Genomic DNA, 11,475 nt, shown 5'->3' on the forward strand with positions numbered 1-11,475 from the left:
AAAGAATGTATTTAAATACTACATTTGTTATAAAAATAAATTTTATTAAATATTGTTGAAGCACTTAATGGTTAATAAAATAATTAACGAAACAGAAAGGAAAACAAAACAGCTAGTTTTGCCGCTTAACGTCTGCATGATGCCTGTTTCATATTGATACTTTGCATGAGTGGATCACTAAATAAAACCTCTGATGTTTTCTTCGAATTTTTTATTCAATTTATACGATACGTGGCATTTTTCATTGTTTCTGTAATCATTAACGAGTAATATTCAATTCTTTGGTCATTAAGACATTTTTATTTTAGACATCGCTGAAAATAACAACGTCGTTTTTTGAACTTATTGGTATCCACTATGACTTACGGAGCGCGCTTAGTAAAAAGAAAAGAAAGGGAATAATTGACGTACGCTATTGTCAATCTTAATTACTTGGTAGCTTTATATACAGAGTGCTTCATTTAAAGATAAATATATTTAGGATGAAGAATCGCGGCGATATCCAGGATAATATCGTGATTCCAATTATCAATAGCATTTTGACTCATTTTTGTGTTCACCGATTCTCGATTCTTCGCTATCTTCGAATCTTATTAATTCATATTTCAAAATGGATCACCCTGTACTGTGTATACTATATAGAATAGAAGTATTTCTTCTTGAAGAAATCGATATTTCGCGTCGTTAAAAATTTCGTTTCAAATCGCAGGGATATACTTCTTCTCGTGGATTCTCTGCTTTGTTCCTTTTTTTTATTTTTAGGTCTGTTCCTTACATTATACAATGACAAGCGCACTGAGATACTGCGGCAATCCAATCGAAAAACAATTTTTGTAATTAGTGTGCCGAGGCTCGTAATGAAGGAGCACGATGATACCTCTGCTCGGGTATCCCAGATCATTGTCTTTTTATATTTACGAATTGATAATTTTGTCGTACCTTCTTTGTTCGATTTCTAACGAATTACGATTTAACGATCAAGACTATCATTTGTATCATTACATATACATACATAAGCGTAATATTCCGATTCATCTAACGAGGGTAATTAGTATCGTATTATAGTCTATCGTAGAATCGCTAAGAGAAGTAATACTTAAATACGCGTATATAACAACTGTAAAGGGAAAACGATCATTATTTGCACGACGAAAGAGTCGTATAATTCTTAATAAAAATTGGATTGAGAAAATATACACGCATAAAAGTATTGACTAGTTAAACGCTTGTCTTTAGAACGTTTTTTCAACGAAATTCGTCGGCGATATTTTGTATTATGTAACAATAAATATACATATGTTTAATTTGGCAAAGACTATAAAGAGTAAAAGGAAGATACAGAATAAAATTGAACGAATTCCGAGAAAAAATCGTATCTCGCTGAAATCGCTTAAATTGAAGCATTACGGGAAGCTAATGGTCGTCACTGCTCCAAGTTAAAATTTAGGATCATTTTGTACGATGGTCCCTGCGGGATGTTATTTTACGTTACGTTTTCGTTCATACTATTCATACAAAAGCATGAAACACGCGTTACGAGAGACGAAATAGTACATACGTGTTAAAGAGGTGTCTGACTCGATACTGACTTATAAAAATTTATTATTTCATCTTTTACTTTTACAAATCGATCGAAGCACTCTACTCAATAATATTGCTGCGACCATCTTCTTGTGAAAATGCGGCAAAACTCGTTATCGATTATATTTCTCTTCTTCTTCTTCTTTTTCTTCGAATTGACATTTCGGGATAATGAGAAAAGAAATATCAAGCGCAGCGAAACAAATAGAAAAAGATCACTTGTATCAAATGCATCGGACGGAAGATTTTTAAAATGCCATTCGAGGAATAATAAAAAAAGTTTCTACAAATGATGGATTGATAATCTTAGGCTAGTATTCAGAGTCGTTATTTATATTTAAGATCGACTTAAGCATTTGCCTAAGTCCCTGTTTCCTGTACAAGACAGGGACTGGAAACATGGGATAGACAGGGATAGCAAATGCTTAAGACGATCTTAAGAATAAGCAACGACTCAAAATATCGCCCTTAGCAGCGTAACTGTTGATTTACACTCATACATATGATTTCAATCCTCAATTCTTGTCTGTGTTTTCGATAGTGAAGAGCACATAATAAATAGTGGGGAGAGAGAGAAAAACGGAAAGTATCTCAGAGTAGTAGCAAGGCTATGGATATGAAAAAATACACGAGAATCTTTATGCAAGTGATGAGAAAATATATACTAATATAGTTAGTAAAATTCTACGAAAGTTTCTGTAAATTCCATACCACAATACTGATCATCGTATTTCACACGTTGGCTGAATCGATTTTGATTAAACTTCTTAACGTCTACTTTTGTTTCCTACTTATCTAATAACAATGTAATGCTAACAGTAAGTATACGTGATTCACTTCTCTATGTCTTATGTTAGTAACACGCAACGCATTGATATGCGCGCGATTACGAAAGCATTCACTTTGTTAATAAATGTACTTGATTAAAGAGTGGCTAACGTATAGAAGGTAATGATAAATTAAGAAGCTTATCGAATTAATGATCGTGCAACTATTGCACCAAGTAACAAGCGATATATACGAAAGTTCAACAATACGGGTCAAGTAAATGCTACAACTTTTTAGCGATATTCTTGTTTACTGATATGCTTACGATATATTGTTTATTATACATCGAAGAAATAAATAAATTTGAAAAAATAAATAAATAAATAAATAAATAAGTAAGTAAAATAAAAACCAATCGACCATGATTTACGTCTAAACAGTAATTACGACTAAGCTTCCGTACAAAGATTCTAATTTTAAAAAGAGAAAGTAGATCTTTGATTGTTGGACGGAGTCGTGCAAAAAAGAAGAGAGATCTGGATAATCGTTTTATCAATATTTACTTCGACAAGTTTCTTCTATTAATATAAAAATTAAGTTGCAAAATGATGTTGCAAAACTGATCGGGCATACACAGATCGTAAAAGAAAGTAAATATAATACAATACATAAAATAATATACACGTAGTAGAAACTATGTTCATCGTTTAGTAAATATAAAACTAAATTTTATATACTTCTCAACTGCAACAATATTATTTATATGAGATCTGTTAATCCTTAGGTCTTTTGAATATAGCTTAATATATTTTATAGAGGAAACGAAATATTTACGATACTGTATTGGACATTGCACGCGAAGAAACAATGATTAAACGTAATCGTTAAATAGTATATACCTAAATACCGTTACTTATGATATTGTTTTCTCTTTTGCATGATACCGTACAATCCGTCGTATCGGTATTACTTTAATTACGCGACAAATTGCGATAGAACTGGTTCATACTTGCTCGCATACTTAAAGCGGTAGGCTCAAGCCACAGATTCGCGAGGCAACGGAAATGTATACGACATTCGTTGGCTTCTCAGCGTGGTAAATGTGTATACAAAAGAATCAAAATTTCGGTTTGAAGCACCAACGATTAACGAGCCTACCGCTTGGTACCTAACTCTAGAGACGAATGGTGCCTTGTTATTATTCTCAAAAATACTGTACACAAGAATACCTAAGTTATGTCGAAGTTCGTTCCGCTCATACAATTAGACGACCGCTAAAGCTGTGCTGAGTACGAACCGATGCGTTTCCGTCCCACTTTTGTGTAATCGAAAGAAAACGGATGTAATCATATCGAGACTATTCACTTTCTTTGATTAGAAAATGAAACCCGAGATGTTTATTTCGACTGCTCGGATTCATTAGTTGGTAACTACGAAGTTCACCTCCTTAAGAAACGGAAGAAACCTCGGCCCTTTTCCGGTGCAGGTGCCATTAGCATAGGTACTTGATTTTTATGCGTTATGTGAATCTGAAACAATGAAAGAAATGCAGTTGGTTTTACTAGTACAAAATGGTTTACGATATTGATGAAAATTGAAAATTCGTTTTAATCCCAATTAAATTGAATGTTTAAAAAGATCAGCTTACCGTGCATGGGCCTTGCATCCACGGTTCGCCATCGATTTGCATCGGAAAGCGTTTAGTGGTGGTGATAGTGACACTGCTGCACTGAGCCAATCTCCTACCGGAATGACGAAGTCCCGTTTTCACTTGACCCATATGTAAACAGTTCTCCAAACCGATCACCTCTATGAGATTGTCACCAATATCTATAAATTTATCGGTTATCATTCGTTTAATCTTTTGACAATTAATGGAACGTCACGTCGTCCTTGTTTATATTACTTGCCTTGTATCGCGGCTGTGAGATCAACGGAGTTAAAGCTACTGGTACTGAGTTCTTTATCCGGCCGTTTCTTTCGTTTACCGAGCCGATGCCTCGTATGGTGTTCACCCCAGAGATTGGAACCTCCGTGAGTGAAAGGAATGTTTAATAAGGCGACACCTTGAAGAGAAGGTCCGTGCGCTAAGTCTAACGGGGTTCCGTCGCACTGTAAATAAAATATCATCAACATTACCATTAAACAAACGAACGTAATTAAAATATTAAATGTATACATACGATAATCTCTAGATCTTCGTGAAGATTCTTACAACTGGCAGCGAATTGTTCCGTGGTCGCATATTCGAAGTACCAAAGCTTATTTTTCATTCTGCTGTTGAACTTTTCAGGATTCTTTTCCCTTTCCATGTGAAATTTCACGCAAATGGCTGCGTCCACACCCACCGAAAAGTAATTGTTAATGATATTGTACGGTATAGTGTCTTGACTCGACTTAGATTTTTTCTCGTCCTTCTGATCGAGAACGTCTATTTGCCAACGATCCATCATTACTGGCGTTGCTTTTTCTATTTTCTGCAAATTTTTTCATTTTTTTAAACACATATATTAACAAGAATATTATTAAGCAAATCGATTTGAATTACGTACCTTGAGAACCTTGTATATAGCTTCCCCTTCGTAACCACCACCCCATCGTAAACACCTTGCAAGATCGTTTCCAGTGCCCAATGGTATGACGCCCACAGCTGGTTGCCGTTCGAATTGTACGCGATCTAAACATGCAAAAATCTGTTCATTAATTGATCCTTCGGGAGTAGCGTTAACATATCGTTTAAATGTATGTACCCATCGTTTCTAAAATCCAGCCGACGGTACCGTCACCGCCGCAGCAGATCACCTTAAAGGTCTCCACGTCCTTGAACATTTGCAAACCCTGCATAGGTCCGCCCACGGCCAAGTTATGAACTTGGCGCGGGTTCAAAATGTATTGGAACTTCCTCAGCATGCGTTCGCCTTGCCTACCGCCAGATTTCGGGTTTATGAACACGAGCAACGGTATCGTACCGGGGGGCGGTGTAATTTGGAAAGACATGGCTGGTTGTTGATTGCCGCCACCAGAAGATAGAAACCCACACTATTAACAGACCGTTAAATTCTGTATTAGGTTCCGTTTGACTACTGTTTAATTATTCCCTTTGGCGTTTGCCAAGTTACTTACCAAGTTTGTGGATGAGGAATCCTGACCGTGTTTACTTCCCCTTTTACTATCCCGGGACAATGATCTTTGTCTGTCCAAGACAACCGGACAGATCGCCGTAGGCGGTAGGATATGGATCGCGTACTCGCCGAGCGTGCAATCCGCTCTGACTTGAGACACGCATTTGTTATGCAACTGTAAAGTCGTTGCAACTGTTGAAAGCATGCACTCAAAGCAGCGCGTTTTCGAATTTATCTAAACTGATTTTAATTAATCAATTAAAAAAAGGAAAAGAAAAACCGTAAAACTTGAAAGATTGATATTAGAACATAGACATAAGTAATTTTTTCACTCCATATGTGTATTTGCGACTTTTTTTCTTTTCTCTCCATATTCTTTGACTTGTGAACTCAAATACGAATACGCAAAAGTTCTCGACGATCATAGTTTTCTATCAACATTTTCACCTTTCTCAGAGATTCGTTATAAAAAGATTACTCACGGTCAATTGACACCATCTGCAATGTAGACCAGTGATACCGTTGTAACTTTTGATGGTCTTCCTACACTTGGAACATTTCCCATGGCAATTCCCCTCGACCCAATGGTGAGCCATCGTTTGAGATGTCTTTTTACTTTTCACATAAGTGGCTATGCAAGAGGCTGGTGCTCTTTGAACACATCTCTCGTGAACCGTATACTTGCAGACTGTAGATGAAAGAGAAAATAAATCATTCGATACAAAAAAGAAGACTCATTAATACCCTACTCATTTTTTTTTTTTTACTAAACATCGGAAATTATATAATCTACGAAAACCGTCCTACTGTTGCGGAACAAAAGTAGAGAGAAATAAAAAGATATAAGAATATCCCGCCGGATGACTCATTTTGTAACGCGTGCGAAGAAAGAACGCGACAGTAAAGAGAAAGCGATTCTTCATGATACTTACAAACACAGCAAAGACCTTTTTTGCCGAGACCGACTAGCATATTCAAGCAAAGATTACAGTAAGCGGGCTTGCTAAAATGTTTTAGTCTCCAGAGATGATTCCCATCTTCCTTCACGTGAGAATCAAGGCCCAAAAGCACTAACAACGGGATGGTCGTCAAGCCACCTCTTTTCCATTCCTCCAACGATACGGTACCGTCGGCATCATAGTCTATTTCTACCATCATATCTTGAAGTATCTATAAATATCGAGGATTTAGATTTAAATAATAATCATCAATTTGCTATCTCTATTGTATATATAAATAAGTAAGCTTCGTGTTTTATACATATATCATTTATTTTACTGTATTACATATTGATGTCAAATACTTTTGGAGACTCATACCAATATATCGCGTCATCAAGGCTGGTTTATTTTTGTTCGATTATTTTGAAAACATCGTGAAAATTATTTTCTAATACGAGGCGCATGACTAGGCACCGAGTAAAGGAATGATATACATTTATCAATCAATCAATATAATCCAACTCACCGGTTTCAATTCTGTAACGTCCCATCCGAGATATTCGGCGACGTTCATCATCTGATTGACAATGCAGTCCATTTCCTAGGAACGTGTTATAATGTGGTGTTAAGCACAGAGATACGAGATACGATGCAATCAGTGCAATTGCATCTCATTGCCAGGCTAGTACTATATCGTCATATATCTTACTATTACTATTATCGTTAATAATCATCTGATTATTGTTATTAGTTGCCCCAATTTGTCAATGTAATTTAATTCAATTTCAATCGTTTGAATGTAGATTGGTTTTACCGTAAGAAAGAAAATGAAAATCAGATAATTTAGTATACGTCTATAAAATTTAGGATAAGGACATTATAATTTCATTAAAGTACATGAGAACATAATTTACTAATACATTAGGATTCGTAGCAAGGCACAAAATAATAATTAACAATTAATTGCAAAGGTAATCGGAGATCGCGAGTAAAAATGTCTAAGATTTCTTTCAACGATCATCATAATTAGCACCCAGAAAGAAAAGTGGTAACTCTTTTTTTACTTACATTGGTATCGAGAACACCATTCCCATCTGTATCGTATAGCCGGAACATGACTGCGAAAAAAGAAATGAATTAATGAGCGTTGAAATTGGTGTGCAACAAGTTGCTCTAGATGTGCGAATTCAAGAGCAAGTGCAGCCGACGCGTCGAGGGAATGGCTACTAGGTTCATGTATATAAAACGTCGTTTTATTTTTCAAGTTCGAATTTTTCGGCCAGAGGTCATTTATCATAGTTTCTCCCCTCATCCACCGTTTTGAATTAAAATGGAGATGAGATAATTTGGTGTACGTAAACAAGATTTATAGTAAAGTACTTGCAATTTCATTAGTTTACATTGCATTATATATTGTGATTCTTTACAGGATATAAACAATAATTAAAAATGGACTAATTATTATAAGTTTCAAAGATTGAGAGTAAAGATGTTGCAGTGAGTAGATGATGAAAGAAATCTTTATCTAAAATGCATTGTTTTAATTAACTCCGATACACGTTCTATTTACCATAAAAAACCGTAGTTTAGATATTTTAATTAGCTTCGATCGATATGGGAAGTACAATTACTTACACTCTAATTTATCTTCTGGCCTGCCAGCCTCCAGAAGGGAAAGATAGCATACGATATCCTTCAGGCTGACTTTAACCGAGTGAACGTCTATCGTGCTCTGCTTTCTGACGAGGTGTCTTATCTCTGTAAATTGAAGAACAACATATATTTTAATTTCTATTTATTTTTTTTATTAATCTGTTAGTGAAATTGTCGTAATTCTGAAAAGCTTTACGACATATTTTCCCATGCTAGACTAGAATTGTTACTAGAGTTATTGTATATTCTTTTTGATTGCATTTGCATAAATATAAGAAATCTGTTCACAAGTATAATGTAGGGTAGCGAATGTTTGGTGAATATTTATTACATTACGGTAGAGCCATGACGTTGTTTTCGTGTGGAAAACCGGTTGGAGTGGCAAACGGCCACTGTAAACTTCCGAAAAACAAAAGATAGTAGTCGAAGAACTGTTGAACAGTCAGTCGATCGCGTCGTATGAAACAGCGTCGTTTACAGAGTATTGTAGCATTTGATACCATTTTATGTAATGATTCATTTATTAAAGTTTTCTTATTCAGTTCCTGCTTTAATTGGACCCTCGTTTCCTCTTAATACGCTCATAAAAATCCCACTATAATATCTATAAACATATACATTTTCCTATTTTTATTGACTGCGTGTCGTTTACCAAGAAAGGTCGCAAAGATTTCTCAGAAACGCAGCGAAGTCTGAAGCTCGGACATTATTTTTAGAATAAAACGAAACGGCTTTCGTCAGCCAGGTCTAAGAGCTTCGACAAGGAACCTGTTGCTTCCCACAGGGATTTAAGAGCCAAAGTATCGATGCATGCGCGAGTATACCCACTCTAATTATAACGATCGAGTGTTGCATTTGTGTGGTCGCTTTTCATAGGCCCCTCCCCCGCGATGAGTATTCTTGAAACGATATATATTTCTAATAATTTTCCATGACACGAAAGTCCACTGTCAAATGATCCCACCTAAGAGCTTTTTAAAAAATAATAAAATGAAGAAATCTCTAAAAGAAATATTTGTTTAGGAGCTAAGAGACATATTACGCGAGTCTACGTTTACGTAGTATCTTACATTCTTGTAAAAACAGCTTAGAATCGGAGATGAAACAAACTTTCGCGACATCGATATCCTTCATGAACTTTCCCCTTGCGATTTTACGAGTCCCTAGGCCCTAGACGCTTGACCACATGAGATATCTATGTTAAGGAGGAAAGGAAAAGAAAAAAAGGGGAAAGTAGCCGGTCACGAGGGAAATAAACTCGCTCGGTCAATCGTGGAAGGGGAACGATTTATCTTTGGTACGCGCAACAACGTTGAAACAAATTCATCTACTATTCTATTACTCTCCTGCCGTCCATTTTACCCTTGTCTGTGATTCCTCGATAACGACGACAACGAACACGCGATTTATCTCCCAGCGATTCCAAATGACATGACGCGTGGCACACGTACGGACCGCGAAAACCGATTCAGTTATCCTTGAAACATCATTCTGATGATCGTCTCCCTTGAGGAACCACTTCACCAATTTCATTCGTTATCCTGCGTATCCACTTATATCATAATTATCCGTAGCGTCTCATCATTACATACGTACCTATACTTGTATATACGTACATAATATATGTGATACATATTTTAAAATGTATGATAGAACGAGACGTTCTAAGAATGCTAATGAGCAAATGAAAATTTATAATACTTCAGTGAATAATCAAAGAGAAGTCTCTTATGTCAGTTTATCTTGAATGAATCTGGTTTACAATTTATATTCGCTTCCCTTTATTTTGACAGATGAAAACTTACATAAAATCGCAACTGTTCTAATCATTGGAATAATTTCTCGAATTCATACGATGTCAAATTTTGATCTGAATAATTGGCAATTTTAAAGAACGCTCAATTGTCACTGAAATTATTACATGAAAATCGAGTCCAGTTTCATCGTCTATCATGAAATACAATTTTACTGGAATTATTCATGGTATATTGCATGATTTTTTATGTGATTACGATTATATAATTTATTTAATAATTTAATTAAATCTTTCAATTGAAATAGTTTCTCTAAATTATTAATTTGGAGTATTTGTCAAACCTTTTGATAAATAATAAGTACTTGGAAATGTTCTAGGACACTGTTAAAAATTCTTACATTACAAAATATTGTTGAAACTATTCTTTGCAATGTCATGTGATAAAGATAATTATGGTAAAAAGATAATTCCATTTGTCAATAGCTTCCAGCAACTAGATACAATGGAGTTCTCACAATCAGTAAATATTGATATTAAGCGTATGCAATTAAATGCTGCGAGCTTTGTGCCTTGATAAAATTAGAGAGCAAGCGCATTCACTGCACTGCGACAACGCAAACTTGTAATTTACGCTAGCATTCGTGGAAGACAAATAGAGGCCCGCGCTAGTTAGATTGATTATTCTTTACCCCCCACATAAATTCGTAGTTTACTGGAACGATAGACAAATTGAGTACATAAACTATTAACATAATTAAACATATTTCGTTTTGCTCAACTTTGAATTTTTCCAATTAAGATCATAGATCATTTATCATGTTTCGTTTCATCATCCACTATCATGAGTTAAAGAGAAATTAAAATAATTTGGTATACGTCAGTACAGTCTTATTTGAGTAGAAGTACAACGTTATTAGCTAGTATGATAACTGAAGTATTGATGGATTTAGTATAATAGTTCATACCAGAAATTACGTCAATTTATTTTTGTCAAGAAAAAAAAATCGAACATCGTAGCGTCTTTATTTTTGTTCTATAGGTTGCAGTTTGTTTAGGTATAATATATAAAATACTGTATTTAATAAATCATAAAACTCTAAACTTTAGTTTTTCGTTTTTAACGTTCATTTTTACTATGAATCTTCAATTATCCTTATATTCCAATTTTTAATACATCTGGGATAATTAAATTATTTAACTATTTAAGAGTTCAATAGAAAATTTTAATCCGCTGTGTTCGAAAAAAATTTCATGCAAGCCGACCTGATAGTTTGAAAAGGGTGCCATTCGGCCATTCGAGCGACAAACGATTAATTCAATTGAAACCATCGGTGCTAGGTGGATGACACGATCGCGTAATGAATAAACGAACTGGACCAACTTATTTCGGGGAGATTTCATTTCGCCGTATGAATAGAAGTGACCACGCGCATTGTTTTTCGTTACGATTAATCCACGCCCACGATCGAATCGAGATACACTTCAGTAAAAGATTCTCGTTTAATAAAAGGTCTCCATTCCGGCCGTTCGTTCGATTGTAAAAACGGAAACAATTGGCAACTGCGAATATCGGTGATCCGCGAATCAACATGGAAATTCGTGATATTTAATTGAGAGTTGCCAATAAGATGTTTTATTTAGCAACAGAATTATT

At 35.2% G+C, this 11,475-nt stretch overlaps 1 protein-coding gene across 1 annotated transcript in view; it reads right to left on the bottom strand.

The window, feature by feature from the left end:
* Positions 1-196: 196 nt before the first annotated feature.
* Dgk (diacyl glycerol kinase 1) overlaps positions 197-11,475 on the bottom strand; it is a 79,943-nt gene continuing 68,664 nt past the window's right edge. The window contains exons 7-18 of the mRNA XM_018033631.2: positions 8,048-8,170; positions 7,481-7,530; positions 6,939-7,013; positions 6,404-6,641; positions 5,954-6,159; positions 5,473-5,646; positions 5,100-5,388; positions 4,902-5,026; positions 4,533-4,826; positions 4,260-4,461; positions 3,998-4,179; positions 197-3,878 (exon numbers count right to left, since the gene is read on the bottom strand). Of these exons, the coding sequence (XP_017889120.1) occupies positions 3,789-3,878; positions 3,998-4,179; positions 4,260-4,461; positions 4,533-4,826; positions 4,902-5,026; positions 5,100-5,388; positions 5,473-5,646; positions 5,954-6,159; positions 6,404-6,641; positions 6,939-7,013; positions 7,481-7,530; positions 8,048-8,170 (2,048 nt within the window). The 3' untranslated portion in view covers positions 197-3,788. The remainder of the gene's footprint in view (positions 3,879-3,997; positions 4,180-4,259; positions 4,462-4,532; positions 4,827-4,901; positions 5,027-5,099; positions 5,389-5,472; positions 5,647-5,953; positions 6,160-6,403; positions 6,642-6,938; positions 7,014-7,480; positions 7,531-8,047; positions 8,171-11,475) is intronic.

Source organism: Ceratina calcarata, unplaced genomic scaffold (assembly GCF_001652005.2).
Source record: "Ceratina calcarata isolate Rehan_Ccalc_2016 unplaced genomic scaffold, ASM165200v1 scaffold72.2, whole genome shotgun sequence".
NCBI classification, from domain to species: Eukaryota; Metazoa; Arthropoda; class Insecta; order Hymenoptera; family Apidae; genus Ceratina; species Ceratina calcarata.